The 22,182-nt window shown below is 36.3% G+C and overlaps 2 protein-coding genes across 4 annotated transcripts; both read right to left on the reverse strand.

Annotated features, from left to right (window-relative positions):
- Nucleotides 1-779: 779 nt before the first annotated feature.
- On the reverse strand, nucleotides 780-2,719 carry LOC113727443 (UDP-glycosyltransferase 83A1-like). Its single transcript, XM_027251606.2, has 2 exons — nucleotides 2,056-2,719; nucleotides 780-1,879 (listed from the first exon to the last, which is right to left on the reverse strand). The coding sequence occupies exons 1-2, from the start codon at nucleotides 2,540-2,542 to the stop codon at nucleotides 972-974; spliced, it is 1,395 nt and encodes a 464-aa protein (XP_027107407.2). The 5' UTR covers nucleotides 2,543-2,719; the 3' UTR covers nucleotides 780-971.
- Nucleotides 2,720-3,916: 1,197 nt separating this feature from the next.
- On the reverse strand, nucleotides 3,917-16,926 carry LOC113727446 (PITH domain-containing protein At3g04780). 3 transcript variants are annotated; one of them, XR_011839527.1, is made up of 9 exons: nucleotides 16,776-16,926; nucleotides 16,522-16,608; nucleotides 13,425-13,548; nucleotides 12,690-12,738; nucleotides 12,528-12,585; nucleotides 12,341-12,387; nucleotides 12,175-12,252; nucleotides 6,260-6,421; nucleotides 3,917-4,215 (listed from the first exon to the last, which is right to left on the reverse strand). XR_011839527.1 is itself a non-coding variant. In XM_027251608.2 (8 exons), exons 1-8 carry the CDS (start codon nucleotides 16,812-16,814, stop codon nucleotides 4,167-4,169), a joined length of 531 nt encoding a protein of 176 aa, XP_027107409.1. In that variant the 5' UTR covers nucleotides 16,815-16,925; the 3' UTR covers nucleotides 3,917-4,166. The 3 variants fall into 3 exon arrangements, 2 of the variants coding, with proteins under 2 accessions (XP_027107409.1, XP_071932193.1); XM_027251608.2 differs by lacking the exon at nucleotides 6,260-6,421 and having other exon boundaries at nucleotides 16,776-16,925; XM_072076092.1 differs by lacking the exons at nucleotides 3,917-4,215; nucleotides 6,260-6,421 and adding an exon at nucleotides 9,049-11,185 and having other exon boundaries at nucleotides 12,174-12,252.
- Nucleotides 16,927-22,182: the final 5,256 nt, after the last annotated feature.

Raw genomic sequence — 22,182 nt, forward strand, 5'->3', positions numbered from 1 at the left:
GGGTTAGTCAACTGAAGATGCACTTGCCCGTCAATTTCATACTTTTCCATCGTGTGTCCGTCATGCGCCACTGCTTCCTATTTAACATATTTTGATGTGAGTAAATAGCTAATGGAAAAAACTATTCAAACAGAATCATCAACTGAAAACAGGATTATGTGTTTTGTTTGGTAATATGTATTCTGAGGAGGCGCTTGATTAAGCAATGAATGAACAAGAATTCTGGGAGCACAACTTTCATACTTATGCATCGGTGGCTTGTGGGAAATCTCATTTGCAAGTCAATTAGAAAAGCAAGTGTATTTTGAAGTCCTGCTATGCTTGAAAGATACTAGTCAAACCTGCATTCTGCAGGATTTCAGCAGGTTACGAATTAGACATGTATATCAGCCTATCAGGTTGACAACCGACTTGCATAAGTGCTTGAGAATGGGGAAATTTTCTCCAAATTTAATGCAGATTTTTCGTAAAGATATTTTAGATAATGAGTAAAGATTTTGGAGATAGGCTAGACAAATACAAAGCCACTGAGCAAGCTGTACAAACTACATATAGCTTGCTCAGTTGCTCCATGCCCTTCTTTGCTTCATCTCATGTGCTTGCTTTATGCCAGGAAGGGCCAAATTTTGTGTTTTCTTTTGAAAGAACAGTTGGAATATTGGTCCTGTAGGCAACAGAATGATATATCAGAGGCGAGTCATGCATGAGATGTCATATTGCATTTTTAAAAAGATTATCATGATTTTCTCAGTAGCCTTAGAGATTGATACTCGAAGAGGTAGGAATACAACATGAGAGATCATTAATTATTAATACAATCAAATTGATCTTCTTCGGAATTTTTTTTTCCTTTTGGTCGGAGGGAGTGGGGCTGGTGGTAGAATTTGAAGCGAACAACTCACAATGATATCCTTTTGGGGTCTCATTTCAACATCAGTCTCCTGATTCACTTTCACATGTGGCAGTCAAGCCTATCCAGAGCAGGAATAATTTTTCTCAGCCTTAATCCATTGGAACAAATTGTTGAAATTCTTGCCAGAGCTCCCATCTTTGGTAACGCTGTTGATAACCTTGGTTTTTAATTTTAAGGCCCTTTTTTTGTATTCTCCAACAGTGAGAAGCTGCTCAATTTTATTCTTTATTTCTTCTCGTGCAATGATTCCATTGGCATCTCGTTCAAATCCTAAACCGATCTTCCAAGCATCACATATGTATTTCTCATTAAGGAACTGATCTGCAAAGTAAGGCCAACAGAGGAAAGGAACACCATTGCTTAAACCTTCGATCGTAGAGTTCCAACCACAATGGCTGAGGAAGCAAGCCACTGAAGGATGGCTTAAGACCTGTTGCTGAGGTGTCCAGCCTGCTAGTAGCCCACGGCCTTGTATTCGATCTTTGAAGCCTTCTGGATATGCATTGTCTGTCTCGGTAGTTAAATCTTGCCTCACAACCCACAAGAATGGCCTATTGATGAGCTCAAGCCCAAGTGCCAGCTCCCTGAATTGTGTCGGATCAAAAACTGTGAAGCTCCCAAATGCAACATAGATGACAGATTGCATTGGCTGCTTATCAAGCCATGCCAAGCAGTCTGAATCTTCAGGCCAGAAGGAGCCAACTGATTTTCCAAGTCGATTACTTGCCAAAAGAGGGCCTACAGGTAGTATTTGAGGAAATAAAGTGAAGGCTGCCGCCTCTAATTCACAACTTGTATTGCAAATCAACCAATCTGCCAGTTTGACTGTTGTGTTAGATTTTAACAAGGTATCAAAAGCAATATTTTGTAATGTGAGATCACTAAAGCAGGTCCAAACAAGATGTTCAGGCTTCATCTCTGGCATGGTAGGTGACAACTTTACCTTCTGGTTCTTCAACACGGTACCTGCACTAAAAAGCTTCACGTGTTTAGAAACTTTTCAACTGAATACAAAATAGCAAAATGTAGAACCGATAGTACTAATGCGTGTTCTGATGATTAGCAGTTTGATGACTGCAAATAAATTTATCTTCTTTCTCTAATGGTGCTGGCAAGGAATTATCTGAAATGAGTCATCTTACCAGTGCTACTTATGATTCCATCATCTATGAGCTTTGGGATGCTGAATATCTGTGCCAATACTGAAGCTGACGCTGGCCAGAAGGCTACCGCCTTGATTCTCATTTTCTTTGCAATCTCTAGTGCCCATCCCATGGTTTCATCAGCAATAATGCATGTGATTTTATCACTGTCAGATTGATTTATGCTCTTTATTAGACACTCTAGATTCGCAGGCATGACCTGGTAAACTGACAGCGTCAATTTTCTCAGGTCATTTCTGTCCTCCCATGATTCCAATCCATCTGGGATTGACACCAGTTGCATCATAGCTGGTACATTGTCCTCCTGTGATAATGATTTGGTAACTCTCTTGTGATCGAATTCGGAGTTCACAAATGTTACTCTAATACCCTGCCTGACTAAGCACAAGGCCAGTTCCATTAAGGGAAGAACATGACCTTGCGCTGGATAAGGAATGGCTAGAACATGTGGATGAGGATGATTCATGATATTTTGTTGTTATCTTATCCTGGCTTTCCTCTAATGCAGGAAATGTAGCATAAAAACTTCCATACTTCTCCCACCATTTATAGACTATGATTCATGCTGTTTATTGTGGAATGCCAATTGCATGTCCAGCCCTATTAATCAAGGTATTTGCCCAAGTTTTACTCAGGCTGCAATAAAGAATTCATTCTTCTTGTTTGCCATTGGTAGATTATATTTCAGTTGGTAGCATTAGGCACCCTTTGTTCTTGTTTGGTTTCCTTTCCACCTCATTGAAGATTCTCAGTTCCTTGCTTAAATTTTATCGACCTTTCTTGTTTGTGTTGATGTTACTTATTTACTTGATTATCCACGATTTTGTTGTTACATGAGGTATATGATCTGCCATTGAATTCTGTTTTGGTTGTGTTTATTGTTGTTTATAATATTGTAAAATTTCTAGCGTCCTAAAAGGACATATTTGAGTGATTGAGTGGAGTTGGCCTTCATCATTCCCAAAGAGAGGAAGCATACTTTGTCAAACAGTTTCTGTTCAAGATTTTTTGAAATTTTCACCAAATTCGGTGACGGATTAGACTCCTCCTAATTTTCCATTGACTCCTGTGGATCTATCCCTTCCCCTTAGTAGTATGTGATCCTGTGACGGTTCAGTCCTCTCCGAATTTTTCATTGATCTCCTTAAGTCCACCCCGTCCCCTTAATATAGAGTAGGAGTACGTGTAAAATAAAATTTATCATGTTCGAGAAAAAAAAAAGTGTAATAGTGCACGTGTTACACGCAATCTTAAGTCTACCCATTAAATGATTAAAACTTATTATATATGCTCATTCCCATTTGTATACAACGAACAAAGACTATTGGGCCATTTGCAGATCAAGATACCATCCCTATCTTTGTCTATTGCAATTTTGGCTTCCCTTGTATCTGATGCACTTGTTATGATTACTTCAAAATTATACGAGAAGATTTCAAAGATGTTAACATGTACAAACTTAAGATCTGTTTGACATGACATGCAAATAAAGGCAAGTTAATTTCACTACAATCTCAGATACTTCAAATAGATACTGTGTAAATAATCGGGTCATGTATCATTCTTCCCTTCTTGTGGCAGAAAATTATCTCATTGATTACACACGCAGAGACATCGAAAATTGTACCTCTGCCAACATGCCACTGTCAAAAGTCATTCACTCTACATTGTTTCTCAAAGATAACAGCACTGACAGATTACCCTAGTAATGCAACTATAGGGGCTATAATTCAGAAAACTTTAGTTAGATTACATGTGTAGTCATGGCAATAGGAGAGGATGTATAAGAACGTTGCGGATAATCAGATGCTCAAATGCACAAACCATGGGATAACGAGTATTACTGGAAGATACTTCAATAATGGAGAAAATCTTCGAAAAGGGAAAAAAAATACAAGCCTAAACTTTGTGTATGGAGTGTTATGCGAAAGTGACAAACAGTAAATGCTCTGTTATATTCCTTAGATAAGCAAGGAAGGAAACATCGTTCGAAGTCCCAAGCAAATGGATCATCTGATCTTCATTGTTCCTATAACAACAAAAGCACTAAAATGCTCGAAACAATCATCCATTGTTGCTGAATTTAAGGGTCAGTGGTCCTCAATCTTCTTCAGTGCCTTCATATCTGTTGTCTCCACCCTGCATCATAAAATGGCATCGCCAGAAAGTCGCATCAAGTGAACAGACGACCTAGTTTTTGACAGCCAATTTTTGGAAGAAGACAAAGCACAAAGTACATACATAAACAATCAAATAATTTGAAAGCTAACTTGAAAGCTAACTTTTGGAAGAAGACAAAGCACAAAGGACATACATAAACAATCAGGAGAATCTAAAGAGGGAGGGGGGAAGAGAGATTTAAGAGCAGAACACAGCATGCTTATAGGGCTAAGCTTAAACCAAAAGCACAATCACGTAATTATGCCTATGAAAATTATTGCTATTATCTTGCCAGAAATAAGGCCGGCTAAGCTGTAAACCCTCAATATAAAACTTTTAAAAAAAAAAGATTAAGTGAGAGACAAAAATCTTAGTACATTGCTCTAGATTTCACCACTTTATATTTAAATCTCTAATTAGTTATGGTGCCACTGCCAATCTAGACATGTATATGACAGCCAAGAATATTCCAAGTCATTGTAATTGACAAGTTTTTGGTTGTGAGTGATGACTTCATTCTCAATTGATATCTCCATAGTAGTAGAAAATAGTATTCCTAAGGATTACATGCATGGATATAATGCTTCAGTTCTTAAGGCTGAGAATGTTAGGATTTCTCACAAGTAATAGTGACTTATGAGGCTACATTTCTGCACAAACTGTTGCTTGAAAATATCACATATCAGCAAGCATAATTATTATGAAAAGGAAAAATTAGAATTACGCTGTTCTAGTATTAAGTAAGTGATAGAGATAAGTGGCAAAATCCACTAGGGTTTATAGGAGGCGTGGAAAGGGTGTGTCGAATGCCCCAGCATTGATTTGGCATGCTTTTGATGACAAGGAACCAACTTGGGAGTTGGTTTGAATCCTAAGGCATTTGTTTTCTGATTTTCACCAGTTGGCAAATTTTAGTAATTTGGTTAGCTGCAGGAATTTTATGTTTATGTTAATTTTCTGTTTAGTAATTATTTTTGATAATTAGTATTTTAGTTGTTATGGGGAATAAAAAAGCTTAGCTTTCCAGCTTTCTACTAGGATTCTATTCTAGTTAGGAGTTCTAATTAGGATTGAAGTTGACTTTGTTCTAGCATCTAAAAATAACCACTTCTCCACAAAGAGAAGTCAGAATTTTTGGCATTGATAAAATTTTCCTGCAGACTCAACATCTTTCTTAGGGTTGTGTGATACATCCCAACTTTAAGTGTGATGCCTAAGATTCTTAGGAGTGATTCCTAGACTTACTAAGCAGATTTTTATCTTCTTAAGCATATTTTCTTATCCTATTCCTAGTTGCTATTTCAACTTCGGGTGAAATTCGATATCTAGGTTTCTCTACAAAGCTGCTGTGCCTACCAAGTGTTCGTGCTGCGTCAGTTTTGGTATCAGGGCAAGGCTTTCCCATGACAACAAGTAGTGGGTTGAATTTTAGGGGTCGATACACAGACAAGGAACGGGATAGCATCATTAATCTTCTCTTGGAGAGGGTTGCTGTGTAAGAAGACAAAATTTTTAATACTAAGCAACAGCAAATTCCTAAATCTAGAGGCAACGGGGGGTCCAGATCTGGGGTCAAAAACAATGGCAAGGAACCAAAGCATTGAACAGCCTGAAGACCCAACCGGGAATCAATCTGGTAGGAGTGAAAATACATTAAATCAATCTTTTGGAAGGCCACGAGCTTCTCTTTTTGACAAGGCTAATGAGATTGTTCAATCAGCAAGGCAAGGAAGACAAGACTCTTATGATTTTGCAGGAGACATCACAAAAAATGTAAGAGTAGATATTCCTGATTTCAACGGAAGAATTGATCCTAAAGTTTCTTCTAATTGGCTTGCTACTTTGGAACGCTATTTTGATTGGTATGATATGACTGATGAGAGAAAAGTTAAGTTTGCTATCATGAAACTTGTTGAACAAGCCCAAGTGTGGTGGACAGGAGTCGAGCATGATCTTCGACTTGCTGGACAACTAGACTTGACGTGGAAAAAGATGAAACTGCGTTTGAAGAGAAAGTACGTGCCTTTACATTATGAAGCTGATCTTTTGAATGATACGAATAGCTTGAGGCAAGGAGGAATGACAGTTGCTGAGTATATGAACAAGTTTGAAGAGTTGAAAATTCGCTGCGGAGGAATAGAAAGTTTAGCACAAGCTTTGTCCAGATTTAAGTTGGGTTTGAGACCTGAAATTCGCAAAGAATTGATGGGATATGATATCTACACAGTTGATAATGCATTCCAAGCAGCTCTTAGAATTGAAAAGAGCCTACAGCAGCCACTAATTAAGAGGTTCAATACTCAAGGTGGGGAGGTAGTTCCTAAAAGATTTGCTACAAATGACAAGCCATATAAATCAGCAGCAACTCAAGTAACTTCCAAGCCTGCAAAGACAAAAACTAAGGCTTCCACAATAGATGAACAAAACAAGAACAAATATGGATGTTTCAAGTGTGGTTTGAAGGGACACATGGCATGGGAGTGCCTGAACAAGAGAAACTTGCTCATTGACACTAATTCCGGAGATAAGGAAAATCTAGAGGTCGAGGAAGATGAATTTGCTGATTATTTGACTGAGATGGCATGACTTAATGTTCATGATTTGGAAGACCAAGAAGAAGACACATCTTATCTCTTGGTTGTGAGGCATTTCCTCAGTGCACCGAAGTCACAAAAGAAACTTCAATCTTTCAAACCTTAGTTTGCTGTGGACAAGAGACTAGAAAGCTCATTATTGATGGCAATAGCATGAACATGGTTTCAGAGTCTACCGTACAGCGGTTAAAGTTGCCTACGGAGCCACATCCTAAACCATACAAGGTTGCTTGGATCAACAGTAGCTCTATTCCAGTAATGAGGCGTTGCTTGGTGTCCATTAAACATGGACCTTACAGTGATTCTATATGGTGTGACGTTATTCCAATGACTGTTTTCCACATACTTCTTGGTCGATCTTGGCTATATGACCGAGATGTGGATCATAATGCGAAGTCAAACACTTATTCATTCAAGTTTAATGACCAGCAGATTGTCTTAAAGCCTATGAGTGCTGAAACTATGAAGAAGTTTCACGACAAGAGACCAACCAAACAAGAGAATTCAACGGTTAATGAAGCGATTGAGACAAGGAAGAAGCCTCCTCAGATTTTAAGCAAGAAGCAATTTGAAAGGAAGAGCAAGGAGCAAGGAGTTATCATGGTATTAATCTTCAAAGAGGTGAAAATTTCAGCAATTGTCAACTCTGAAGAAGTGCTTCCAGAAATTGTCAAATTGCTGTCTGATTTTTCTGATGTAGCTCCAGAAGATCTGCCGCATGGACTACCACCCATGCGTGATATTCAGCATGCAATAGATTTCATACCAGGCTCTCAACTCCCTAACTTGCCTGCCTATCGCATGAACCCGAGTGAGTCTGCTGAACTTAAGAGACAAGTGGATGAGCTCTTGGACAAAGGACATATTCAAATCAGCCTAAGTCCTTGTGCAGTGCCGGTTTTATTGACTCCAAAGAAAGATGGAACCTGGAGAATGTGTGTAAATAGCCGTGCAATCAATAAGATAACAATCAAGTATAGGTTTCCCATACCTAGATTTGATAATATGATTGATATGATGACTGGTTCTATTGTCTACACTAAAATTGACTTGCGAAAGGGGTACTATCAGATCAGAATTCGTTCAGGTGATGAGTGGGAAACAGCCTTCAAGGCGAAGGATGGTCTCTACGAGTGGCTAGTGATGCCGTTTGGCCTCTCTAATGCTCCTAGCACCTTTATGAGATTCATGACACAGGTATTTCAGCCCTTTATTGGCCTTTTTTTGGTTGTCTATTTCGATGATATTTTAATTTATAGCAAGAACAAAGAGGAGCACATTAACCATCTTCAGCAAGTAATGCAAGTTCTTCATCAAGAAAAGCTCTATATCAACTTGAAGAAGTGTACTTTCATGGCTCCTAGAATTGTATTTTTGGGTTTTGTCATTTCAAATGAAGGGATAGCTGCTGATCCAGAAAAGGTGAAGGCAATAGTAGATTGGCTGATTCCTACTAATTTGAAGAAGGTTTGCAGTTTCCATGGGCTAGCTTCGTTCTACAGGCGATTTATAAGGGGATTTAGCTCCATTATGGCTCCCATCACTGATTGCATGAAGCAGGGACAGTTTCAATGGACAAAAACTACAACTAAGGCTTTTGAAGAATTGAAGAAGTGAATGACCAAAGCTCCAGTGCTTAGGCTGCTAGATTTTTCTAAGGTGTTTGAGGTCGCATGTGATGCTTCTCATGTTGGGATTGGTGGAGTTCTAAGTCAAGAAGGTCATCCTATTGCTTGTTTTAGTTAAAAGTTGAATGAGGCAAAGTAGAAATACTCTACTTATGACAAGATATTCGACGCTGTTATTCAATCTATTCGCCATTGACATCATTATCTTATTTATAAGGAATTTGATCTATATTATGATCATGAAGCCCTCAAATATATTAATTTTCAGAAGAAGTTCAGTCATCGGCATGGCAAATGGGTTTCTTTCCTGCAACAATACAATTTTATTATCAAACAAAAGGCAGGTGTTGAGAATAAGGTGGCTGATGCACTTAGTTGTGTGCATCTTAGTCTAACTACTATGGCTGTTCAAGTGGTTGGTTTTGATACACTTAAGCAAGATTATCCTCGTGGTAGAGATTTCAAGGTCATATATGAGGATTTAATGGCTGGTAAACAAGCAAAATATACTGGTTTTTCCATCCATGATGGCTATCTTTTCAAAGGGACTCTACTTTGTATTCCTAATACTTCACTGAGGGTGGAGTTAATTTGAGAATTACATGGTGGAGGTGCTACTGGACCAAAGCAAGATCGCTTCTATTGGCCAAGTATACGATGTGATGATGGCAAGACTGTTGCTTGATGCCGAGTTTGTCAATTGGCCAAAGGGCAAAAGAAAAACACTAGTCTTTACATGCCACTACCCATTCCACATGAACCGTGGCAGGATTTGAGCATGGATTTTGTCCTTGGACTACCAAGAACGTTGTGAGGTTATGATTCTATACTAGTAGTTGTGGACAGATTTTCAAAGATGGCTCACTTTCTCCCATGTGCTAAGACTTCAGATGCTGTCCATGTTGCTAAGATTTTCTTCAAAGAGGTAGTTAGACTTCATGGACTGCCAATGACTATAGTTTCAGACAGGGATGTGAAGTTTATGAGTTACTTTTGGCGGAATTTGTGAAAGATGCTGCACACTAAACTCAAGTTTTCTTCTTCTTTCCACTCACAAACGGATGGTCAGACAGAAGTTGTTAACCGCAGCCTTGGTGATCTACTTCCGTGTTTGGTTGGTGATCATGTTTCCAATTGGGATCAAATTCTACCAATGGTAGAATTTGCTTACAATAGTTCAGTGAATCAATCAACTGGTTATAGTCCTTTTGAGGCTGTAATGGGAAATAATCCTCACAAACCAATTGATTTGCTTCCATTACCAGCTAGCGCTCGTCCAAGTGCTGAAGCTGAGGCTTTCTCTAAGCATATTCTAGATATACGTGATGAAGTTCGATGCCAGATTGCTATCAGCAATGAATGGTACAAAACCCATGCAGATTTCAAGAAGAAATTTGCAGAATTTGAAGAAGGGGATGAAGTTATGGTTCATATTCGGCCAGAGAGGTATCCTAAAGGTGTCTACAAGAAGCTACATTCCAGAAGTGCAGGTCCTTTCAAGGTTCTCAAGAAAATCAGCTCAAATGCTTATGTTCTTGAGTTACCCAAAGATATGGGAATTAGCAACGTGTTCAATATTGAAGATTTGACTGCTTATGATGGTCATTTTGATGATTCAGCAGATAGGACTTCTAAAGCTACTCTTCCAACTCCTACATGCTTATGTGAAGCAATGGAAGATGTTCTTGACCACCAAATTGTGTCAACTACAGGGGGCAGCTACCAGAAGTTTCTTGTTCATTGGAGGGGACGACCATGTACAGATTGTACATGGATTAGTGAATCTGAATTTCAGAAGTTGGATCCAGATTTCTATGAGAGGTATCAGGCCATTAACTCGCCGGGGTCGAGTCTTCTCAAGCCGGGGAGAGATGATAGAGATGAGGGGCAAAAATCCACTAGGGTTTATAGGAGGCACGCAAAGGGTGTGTCGAATGACCAAGCATTGATTTGGTATGCTTTTGATGACAAGGAACCAACTTGGGAGTTGGTTTGTATCTTATGGAGTTTGTTTTCTGATTTTCACTAGTAGGGGTATTTTAGTAATTTGGTTAGCTGCAGGAATTTTATGTTTATGGTAATTTTTTGTTTAGTAATTAGTATTTTAGTTGTTATGGGGAATAAGAAAACTTAGCTTTCTAGCGTTCTACTAGAATTTTATTCTAGTTAAGAGTCCTAATTAGAATTGGAGTTGGCTTTGTTCTAACATCTATAAATAACCACTTCTCCACAAAGAGAAGGCAGATTTTTTGGCATTAATAAAATTTTCCTGCAGACTCAAAATCTTTCTTAGGGTTGTGTGATACATCCCAACTTTAGGTGTGATGCCTAAAGATTCCTAGGAGTGATTCCTAGACTTACTAACCAGATTTTCATCTTCTTAAGCGTATTTTCTTATCCTATTCCTAGTTGCTATTTCAATTTTGGGTGAAATTCGATATCTGGGTTTTTTTACAAAGCTGATGTGCCTACCAAGTGTTCGTGCTGCGTCAGTAAGACTAATATGTTTCTATTTTTCTTTATTGCTTTGTTTTCACAAGAAATACAAAACTAGATTGTGACAATGTGAAACTGTAAAAGGGAAGGTTAAGTTAGCAGGGTAGCACAACATTTTTGTAAGTTACAGCGTAGAAATGGATTGACAAAACAACTGCCAGGCAACAATTGTTTCATGTCACAAATTCTAAACTATCAATCTCCAGGCATTGCCTTTCTAGTTGTCTCCACTGTCAACCTATATCAACTTAGCAGTCATTGCTAACTTCTCTAGCCATACGAGTTATACTAACTGTTCTCAGACAAAAGATAGGAGGTATAGTACATCATTTTTGGCTAGTACCACTTTGCACCCTTTAATATTTGAACCAAGTTTCAACTTTCTACCCCAAACTTCAATTTAGACACATTGTGCCCTAAAGTTACCGCAATTCATCACACTTGGAAACTACAGACAATTACACACATAACTTGCATGCATAACATGTTAGAGGCGATGAAATGGTGCCTTCCATGATCTCAGTGGAGGAGAAGCATGACATGGTGTGCCAGCACTTAATTTCTCCCATTTCCTCTACCAATGTAAGAGATTGGTTTGTGTTAAAACAGATTGATAGCTGCAGCATGCAAAGTATCCAAAATAAAAGTCAGAGGTCAAAGTAAATTTTCATAAAAAAGCAGAGTAGCAAAGTTACATTGCTTTATAGTTTTTCAGGGCAATGGGTGACCAGCTTGTCTAAGGGATGTGTCTACTGCAAGCAATATGGATCAAAGGTTATAGAAAAGGGAGCATAGTGGACCTCTATTAACCAAATGCTTCACAGTAAGCATGACATCAAGACCAAGGGTTTCAGCGCAAGATCTATTGGTAAGTTTTCTAGCATTTCGGCGATACGCCACATTTGCAGATATTACGTTTGTTCTGAAACTAAAGAACTGACTAATATCGAGCCAGAGATTGCTAATAAACATAAATATCTAAAATAATAAAAATGCCAAACAGAAGCAGCATGTTGTACACATCTAAACTACACTACCAACATTGCCCCAACCTTGTCCATAACACCATATGACAATGTACTAAACAAAAAAGCATGAAAAGCATATGGAAAAAGAAGGAAACTGGAAATCCGAGAACGATGAATTTAGCAAGAGACAGAGTACAACTGAAATTTGGCGATAGAAGAGAACACATGAAGTGAAAAATTTGAGAAACTTACGTTGTTCCACATAAAACAATCTTTTCAACTTTTGTAATGTCAGAACCGGACTGATTATCCTCGACAAAAACTGTCAAGCTGATACAAGAAAATGCTAAAATCAAGTTAAATTAAACTGGAAAACATTCAGTCCAAGTGTAAAAAGTACCAGAAATATTCAACATACCTCCGAACATTTTGAAACTTAACATATTTTAAGATCACTGGTTTTCCCTACAAAATAAAAGGTAGTGCGAATCAATTATGACAGTGAAGCGACGAGCATAGTAACCAAACTACAACATCCAGTCAAGTTCTCACTCAAATGCAAGAACCAGCACTGCCATGAAGTTTGTCGAAGCACTAAAATTTACCTTAAGATTATCTTCAGATAGAACAGCTGTATCACTAGGAGGGAAGTCATTAACATTACTGCATGTAAAGGTACAATAAAGAAGTTTATTCCAGTTTTGAAAGGAAAAATAACATGGAAAATTAGAAAAACAATCCAGAAAGGAATTTAATCTCAAAGTTACCTGAATCCCATGTGCTCCCTATTTGAAAAAAGTTTCACAGTTTTAGGACCTGCTGACAAAGAAAACATTCAGATCTATTGCAGTTAGACATGCTCAAATTCAATACAAACTTCCTGGAAATCTTAAATTTAACACCAGCTTTCCTAAGTCTCTTATCACTGATTCTTCTTTATTCACTCTTTTCCCTTTCAATTTAAAAGCTTTTCATGCCCACATTGCAGGAAATTTGGATATGCAGACACTTCACAAGAACATGCAGATACTGAACATTTGCTAGCCATGACCATAAGCATGGAATTTAAGCAGGCTTCATACCAGAAATGCGAGGCAATTACCAGAAGATCTGACAGACCAAAATAACTTTGTAAGTTCGTAAACATGTAAAGACTTCTGTATGTTTGAGTGTACGCAATCTATTTGTGGGCAATTAGTCAAAATGATCATTGCATTTTACACATGATATTACACTTTCTTATAGCAATAATTCTCACAAATTTCACTCTCCCTAATCTTATTTCAACATGCCTATTTGAACTACTTGAAAAAAAAGGTTTTAAGAGAAACCAGGATATGTAGTATACTTAGTAATTAGACAGGAAGGCATCAACAATGCAAATTTCATAAGAGACACTTACAAGAACTGGGACTACAAAATTCGTAACTAGTCACTAAGAGCTGATGCCATTAAATCATGACCTTGTAAAATACCTTTTTGAAAGAATTATAAATGTTTACCTTCCTCCTCTGGTCCTTTGATAATGATGGAATGTAGTTTAACTACTTGATTAAAAGGTATATAGATTAATAGTTGCTCATCTGCGTCGCTTTCTAGTACCAAACCTTCGTCCTCCCGATATCCCTGATTAAAGATAAATAAAATTCAATTACATTGATAAATATAACATCCCTTCCATCTGAGTAAACAAACAAATGAAGTAAATGTCAAATCATCAATATACCATCTATAATTCCATAACCCATCTTATATCTAAAACCAAATACCAAATGCTAATTTTGCAGTATTTATTCAAAAGTTCAGTAAAAACACATGAAATCTTGGCAAAGTTGCTAGTCACCTAAGGTTTCAGGGGTATACAAACTTTGGGTAATATAAATGTTTATTCCCTGCTGGCGAATCTATAGTGTCACTACAGATCTCATGTTAAAATTTCATTGCTAACTGAGATACCATGCAGCATCAGAAATTGCCACTCCTCAGTCTCATCCTTCAGTTTCAACATAACATTGAAATAGAATTATTACACCAAAAAGCTTACAATAACCCAAAGTAAATGAAGAGAATGTTTTTCAATATGCCCCACATGATAAAAACAGAAAACAAGATAAATGGAGAACACAAGAGTGACAAAACCTAGCAAACAACAAAAAAGAAGAAGAAAACAAGATAGATTTAGAGAAAAGTATCTTGAGTGAGAATCTTCCATCATCATTTGGACGTCTTAGAAATCCTTCTAGCCCCTACAACTTCTGTTCCCCACTCTGACTTTTCAAATCTTAGCCAGAGACACATGACTCATGGCCCAACTAGAACAAAATATTGTCTTAACCAACAGTCTCATCAATTTTCTCTGTTGCAATGATTGGAGCTCTTCAAGTACTTAAGGATAATACACCTTAAGTCCCAGTTTCCAAGCTTTAGTGCACATTTTCCAAGATACTTTGCTGGAACGATTTTGTTGGGAAAATGCTTCCTGTTGTTTTAGAAATTTCCAAATTAAGATGCCTAAAACTCACTTTAAGAACAACTGAACCCCCACTCTCACAAAACTCACCCCGAACCTGAATGCAATATGCTTCTATAAACAGCAGCACTCAATAGGATCTGAAAAACTGCTTGGTTGACATGGTGAACAAAGCATAATTGGTGAAAATTATTTATCTAACTAATCGTACTACCACCCATGTAAACAACATAATCACTTCATCTCTTCCAAAATAAAGTGCTCACTAATTCTCAAGGAAAATGCGATTTTCATAAGTAACTTTGAAATATGTCCAAAGAGTAATAATGGTGGCTATCTCAGACTTGGCCACAGTGCACATGCTTATCAAGGCATGTTACTACCCACTCAAGTTGGTGAATCAATTTCTGTCAACTTTCGCAGCCTCAATTGCCATCATGTCATGGACTATCTTTGGCCCGTATCATGAACTGATGCAGGTGTAGTCTGAAGCATGAGAAGATGACTTGGGTTCACATAAAAATCAGGTTTCAAGCAACAGTGAAAGTTAGTAACTGATTTGATGCGAGAGAGGAAAAATATAATAATGTTCCTCAAAGACCTTAAAGCAAAAACCTTCTAACCTTAATATAGTCAGAAAAATAAGAATAAGAGTCCACTATTTCTGCATACTCTTTGCTAACATAGACCATCATGAATCCAAAGTAGAGTTGCTCTTAATTGCCAGAAAGTCAATTAATTTTGGTTCAATTAATTCCTACATCAATGTACACTAAAGTGAATTAATTTTGGTTCAATTAATTCCTACATCAATTTACACTGCCTGTATCAAGAATGTCTTCTGATTTAAAGAAACAAGAATCTCCACTTTCACTCAGTATAATTGCTATAGCTTAAACAGGCAGTCTCCATATTTACATTTCTTGCCTAATCCCAATGTCAAGACTAAAACTAGGGACAACAGCCTTTGCATAGTGATATTACAAGCTTCTTCTACAAACTTTAACTCCCCATATAAAAAATTGGAGTACATCTCAAGATGCCATAAGAATGTAGTGAATCTGCAGAAGTACATCTATGTGTCTAACAAGCAAGCAGGCAAATACTAAATGGTTCAAAAAAAAGTAATTGCTAGAAACTGTAGAAATCTCACTGTACAAGAACCATAAAAGTCCAGAGATCTCCTACAATTCTGAACCTTAAACCTGTAATGTGATCTGCAGACCACTTTTACAGAAACTGTCTTTCCAAAACTAAAACCATATTATATACATTGCTTATTCCTTCTAAGCTAATATGCTTGTGTCAAACGTACTCTTACTTCCAAAGCAGGAAATTCAACACTCATTCTTTCTCTAACATCTTGGAACTTGTGCTAGAAATATATTGAACTCCCCAGAGAGTTTCATAAATTAATCACTCTCCCCTCAATCCTCTTTCTTTGCTTCTTTTATGTAAAGCGAGGAAGAAGCATCTCCCTTAAAAAGACACAGCATGGCAATTTCAGATAATTAACCCAAAAAGAACCTAAAAAGGTCAAACTCAAGAGTAGCACAAGCTAGAATGCAAAAAAATGCTCGTTCACGAGTACATAATTTTATATAGACCTAGTACATAGTTGCAAAGAGGGAATTGCAGTCCTATATTTTCTTGTATTCAAATTTTCTGCATTTCAAAGTTATTGGGAAATTCAGCCACCGTATACTCGGAACTTCTAACTGAATGTTTCCTTTCCAATCAGTTCAAAATTTCAGATTTCCTTCCGTTTATTTCTTCACAAAGGTGGTCTACTCAACTATTAAATTTCAATTTCCTGCTGGCTTTCTACAACTTTGACATATTGCTAAATCCAACAGAAAAAAGGATATTTTAACCTCTTCAAACCTACAAAAATAACATAGCATACTACAAAAAATTAACTATGAGTAAACAATTCGAACACCAATTCCAACCAAAACCCTTTTAGTTATTCGTGCATTCAAACCTAATTTTCCTATTTCATCAGCCAAATAGCAGAATACACAACCTCAATAGCTAGAATAAAGCAAATATCATCAAAGAAGAAAATTGAAATCATTCAACATATATATTAAAAACACAAACGCTCAATAATTTCCAATCTTTTTTACCTGTTTAAGGGCATTAGGAAGAGAGTGAGTACTGCTTTGGTTAAGGCATTCAACTCCTGACCAGTCCACAAAGTCCAACAAATCAACCTGAAAAACAAAACCCATCATTCTTTTTCTTGTTTTTCCATTGTCTTTTTTTTTTTTTTTTTGGTTAAACGGAAAATTAAAGGAAAAAAAATGAAAAACTGAAGACAGAGAACATATGGGAGATTAAATACTGATTACTATTGATCTAAATTGAGAAAATTACTTACTTGGTTTCGTTGAATAGCTGAGGCTGATTCGGCAGACATGGCTGACGATGTGATGCAAATCCACCAAACCAACTATTACTCTTAGGAGACAATACTGAAAAGAAAAAAGAAAAAGAAACTAAATCAAAATAGATAAAATGGCTGCTAGAATTTCAGGGTACATGTATTAAGTAAATTTACACTGACCTCCTTTAGCTTTGTTGATATTATAGAAAAATCCATCTTATTTATGGAAATTGGAGTATATTATAACTTTTTACAGTTTTTATTTATTATTTTTTTTTAAGCAAAAGATTGGTGAGATTTAAGAAGTGAACAGAGAGCAGGCATTAGAAGTCATTAGAACTTAAGAACTCTAAATTCTAAACATTCAATTTTAACCACGAGATCAAAGTATCCTCAACTTATTTTTGCAGAATATTTTATAATAATATGGGATAATGATCACTTGCATTTAGGGACGGCAAGTGGGCAACGAGATGGTTTTGGTCTTGCCCCATTGTCAAATAACTCCCTCTTGGCCCCGCCTTAAATCGTGCCACCATTCCCCACCCCTAACCCATGCAGTTCCCCTTGTGGGTGCTCATAGGAAAGAAAGCAAAAAGGGAAATCACGAAAAGTCCTCTTAAGTTTTATACTATTTTGTACTTTATCCCCTAACATTATATTTTTGGTACTTTTATCCCCTTGATTGGTAGTCAAAACATTCAACTAGTAACTGTGGTAATGGTTAATAGGTAAGGACAATGGTATTTTTGGTAAAACAATGGATAGACAAAACTATCCACAGATTCGTGTCAGATAATAATTTTTTGCTAAAAATACCCTTCTTGGAGAGAAAAAATCCGTTCTCACTAATGTATTTTGCAAAGAAAATGAGCAAATCATATGCTCGACGATTCTAAAATAACTTTTTGTTTTTCAAATTATTTTATCTAAAAGTAAAAAAAGACATTAATTTATTGTACAAATTATACCTTATAATTTGAACATCCAAGAAATCCCCTTCCGAAATTTTTCGATGTCCATAATCTTGTTAAGGGTGCTATTTTACCACATCTATAGGTTTCTTAATTTGGTTCTTTTAGATGTTGTCATGGACAACATCTAGAGAAAAAGACAACATCTAGAGAAAAAGCAACGAAATGAATTTGAAGTAGTTAGAACATTTTTTTCCTTTTTGCGACCTCAAATGTAGGACTTGGAAATTTAAAGGCTTTAATGAATAATGCATTGATAACAAAATATTTCTGAACTTGAAGGGAAACATTTCTTTATATATAACACATTGGGGCATTTTTCGTCAGAAATTTTAATGATTTAAATGGGGGTATATTCATCTAATTTGATGTTTCAACAAATTATTTGTTGAGGTGGACTAATAGAGGGGATAAAGTGCCAAAAAGATAACGTTATGAGGTAAAGTACAAAACATCATAGACCTTAGGGGGACTTTTAGTGATTTTCTCAAAGTAAAATGCAAACAAGCTCAATTTGCCATTGTAAAGAAAGTAAAATTCTTTATTAGGACCAAAATCCAGAATAAAATGAGCTTTCTCAGGTAACATAACGCCAAAAAACTTAACTCATGCTCTACCTTCCAATTTGAAAAGTTAAGCATATATCTTGAATGTATGGATGAGAATCTTGACCTCATCAGGAACGAAGCTCCAATCCTTCAAGTAATTAAAGTTACATATTGCTAATTGACTGTTTATTCTAATTAGAATGAATTCATAATTATTAGATTTTATGTATGATTATTAGGTATTTAGATTATAGGTATAATTTTTTATATTTTATTTAATTATTTCAGGAGACGGAGTGGGGGTGTGCTTCCCTGCCTCCTCCCCCATTTAAGGTGGGAGGAGATTTTCTCCTTCCACCCGATTCTTGCCTTGTCTCTATTCCGTTCCAACCCTTATTCCATTTTTCTCTGCGAGGTGGGCACTCACCCCTATTGTCGTCTCTACTTGCACTTTCATAATTGTATCTCCTCAAAATTTTTTGAGTCACAGAAAGAGACGATGATGCACTTACAAGTCCTAATTACTAGTTAAGAGTATTTGAGACCATTCTTGAGAATAGAAAAGCAAATGGTAGTACCAACAATAAATAGTAGGGTGTCATGACAATTCCCTAGTTATGAGTATTTGCTATGTGTTGCAAATTATTTTTACGACTCTTTTGTAAAACTTTTTGCCAATGAATTTGGCAATTCATTCTGGTTTATTATTTTTGAAAATGATACAAATAACTATAACCTTGGTGACTTTGCATCATTTTCACGATGACCTCTACAACCTTGACAACATAGTTTAATACTTCCAAAATATGAAAAAATTGTGAAACTTCACTTAATAAATAATGAAAAATCCAAGAGTAATAGATATATATATATATATATGTATATATATTAGAAGGAAGAGTAATAGATAGTTTCAAACCACAACAGCCATTAGCTTGCTGAAAAACTACTAAATAGGTTCATACTTATATGGAATTAATAATCTCATCACTATTCACAATTCTATCCATTATTAGTCCTAAAATATTAGGATCAGTGTGAAAACAAGGGAAAGTGAGCTGAGGAGATAAAACATAATGAGTTTCTTTAGAACAATTTTGTCCCTTAGAGAAATTAAAAGGTGTTCTTGTCTTTTTATTAAGCAAAAAAAAAAAAAAAGAAAGAAAGAAAGATGGAGTGGCTAGTACTTTTTTGGAGAACCAATATTAGGGATGGCAACAGAGACGGGTGCCTACCCTGCGGGGGAGTAATGGGGCGGGGCCAAGGACGAGGCGAATTTTTCTCCTCCCGTTTTAAATGGGGTGGGGCGGTCCCCCGCCCCATCCACCGTCCCGTCCTCGCTTCAACTTATTAATATAAATAAATGTAATATATTATATAATCTAATAATAATAAATTTAGAATATTTGGTAACTAAACATAATCTTTATTCCATTTCTATCCAAGCATGGACCACTTGTCTTGTTTCAAAACTCCATTACCAACACAAGCAGACAGTAAAGTCACCATTGCACGATTATTAGGCTTTACTCTTGCTCTCTGCATATAATCAAAAAGCGCCAAGACTTCACTATACCTAAAAAATTAACCTATCTGGTGATCAATGCATTCCAAGAAAACAACGTCCTTCACTAACATTTTATCAGAAACCTTCCTTGCCTCATTAAGAAGTCTAGATTCCCATACATGGAAGGCATAAAATTCCTAGACTCCAACTTCTTTACGAGTATCTCACCAATCAAATTATGAAACAAAGGTATTAGGACATTGATTTGAAGATATCAAATTCCTAGTTGATATTTGACACAGGCATGTTACACACTCTATGAGTATTCTCAAGTGTTATCTATACAATATAATTGAGGTTCTTAATTTTCTTGGTAATTTATTTCAATTCTTTTGTTGTTTCATTTTTCTTTTTTCACTTTTTTCAACTCTGTATTTTATTTTGTTCCTTGAATTTAGCTTTGATCTATTGAATAAAGGCTTCTAGAATAAAAACCAAATTATGACCAGTGGGTACCTGCGAGGGAAACAAGGTGGGGTGGGACAGGAGGAGTTTTTTGGCACCCCCGCCCCGTTGCCATCCCTAACCAATAACAGGTATAGACCTTCTTAGTATCTTTTGCCTTTTCTGAAGAACTTGTATTTTAGCCACAACGACTCCCTAAAAGATTTGTAATTACCACTGAGAACTCCTCCTTTTTTGTGAAATTGGATATCTTACATCAACTTTCCTTAAGGTTTATTTAACATACAAGCGCATGTCTTATAAGTGCATTAACAATTTTTTAAAGCTTTTCTCTTTTTGAATAGTATCATTCTTTTCTATGCTGTAAATTCAAAGTCAAATTACACTAGTAACTCATTTTGGGCCACCTAGTTAATGAAAACTGAGTATTTATTGAATTTCTTTGCCACCAAGCAAAGTTGTTGTCTTTTTACATTACATAAAAAGGACTCCCATACAACTTCAGAAATATCAAAAGTTCGTTGTTGAAAAATATACAAGTTTATAAATTGTAAAAAATAAAATGTACTCGTAACTTAAATTATTAGTAAATGACTAAATAATTATGAGTTGAGATTTGGATATTGGTTATCTCATCCAACTTTGCATATATGCGGGTTGTCAAATTCATGAGTAAAAAATTACATCCCACATTGGTTCGAGAGATAAAGAAAGAGCACTTAATATGTAAGTAAGGACTCGAGACTTAATAGTTTAAGTTTTTAGATCAGAGTTAGGTTCCTAATTTACATGTTGGACTTTTCGATGGGTTCTCTTGAGGTGTTTTCTCCCTAACAAGTGGTATCAAAGTTTCAAGTTACGAGACTGGACTACTCATGGGCAAGTGCTTTTTTCTCGGGGTTGGATCGGTGAAATTTCTCTTCTTAGTAGTGGATCAAAGTGCCAAGAAGTTGAGCTGGTGTTGGATTAGGTACGCCATGGGTTTGACAGGGGTCCAGCTGGTGTTAGACCAAGAAATCAAGAGTTGGCAAGGGTCCAGAATTCAATTTAACTATTGAAGAAGAGCGGGTCCATGATTGGAAGAAGAGATGACCTTAGGTCTTAAGGGGGATTCACGTTAAGTATTAAAGTGGGTTTGGAAAAGAGCTTGTAAACTTGGGTTCAATGGGTTACTCATAAGGGGAGATATTGTTAGGTTCATGAATAAAAAATTACGTCGCACATTGGTTCAAAAAATGGATAAGAGTACTTAATATGTATGTAAGGGTTCGAGACCTAATAACTTAAGTTTTTGGATCATAGTTGGGTCCTTGATTTATATATTAGATTCTTTGATGGGATCTCTCGAAGTGTTTTCCTCATTTTTGGAAATTGAAAACCATACCTTAACCTAATTTTTCAAGTAGGTTTGACTAATCTAACCATTTTAAAAATTATGGGTTGGTTACCCTATTTTTCAATTTAGACCAATTCGATGTTCTCAATTATCCGCTTTTTTGATTCTTTTTAAACACCCCTATCTACTACTACTACTTCATGAATCGGATTCCATGTGATCAATCTCCCTAACTAAATGATATGGCCAACATTACTAACTAATAAACTAACAGTACGTGGTTAATAAACTAACCAATTTGTCACTAGTTTTTTTTTTTTTTTTTTTTTACAATGCCTCCTTTAAACCAAACTTCTCTAATCTGGACATACCTAACATCTTTTTCAACTTGACAAATGTTTTTGTCTTTAAAGCCTTCATGAAAATGTCTATCACTTGCTTTTAAGTTCTGCAATAATAAATCTCAATCTCATTCTCTCGAATCAACTCACGTAGGAAATTAAATAATACTTGACATCTATGTACTTGCTACGCATGTGGAAAAGTGGGTTATTAGACAACTCAATTGTTG

Source organism: Coffea arabica, chromosome 2c (genome assembly GCF_036785885.1).
Source record: "Coffea arabica cultivar ET-39 chromosome 2c, Coffea Arabica ET-39 HiFi, whole genome shotgun sequence".
Lineage (NCBI taxonomy): Eukaryota > Viridiplantae > Streptophyta > Magnoliopsida > Gentianales > Rubiaceae > Coffea > Coffea arabica.

Coding starts and splice junctions, on each gene's coding strand:
- LOC113727443 (XM_027251606.2), bottom strand. CDS start 2,542: ATGAATCATCCTCATCCACATGTTCTAGCCATTCCTTATCCAGCGCAA. Junction 1,880..2,055: donor TGGAATCATAAGTAGCACTG/GTAAGATGACTC, acceptor TTTTTAGTGCAG/GTACCGTGTTGAAGAACCAG.
- LOC113727446 (XM_027251608.2), bottom strand. CDS start 16,814: ATGTCTGCCGAATCAGCCTCAGCTATTCAACGAAACCAA. Junction 13,549..16,521: donor TTCCTAATGCCCTTAAACAG/GTAAAAAAGATT, acceptor ATCTTTAATCAG/GGATATCGGGAGGACGAAGG. Junction 12,253..12,340: donor AAGTTTCAAAATGTTCGGAG/GTATGTTGAATA, acceptor TTCTTGTATCAG/CTTGACAGTTTTTGTCGAGG.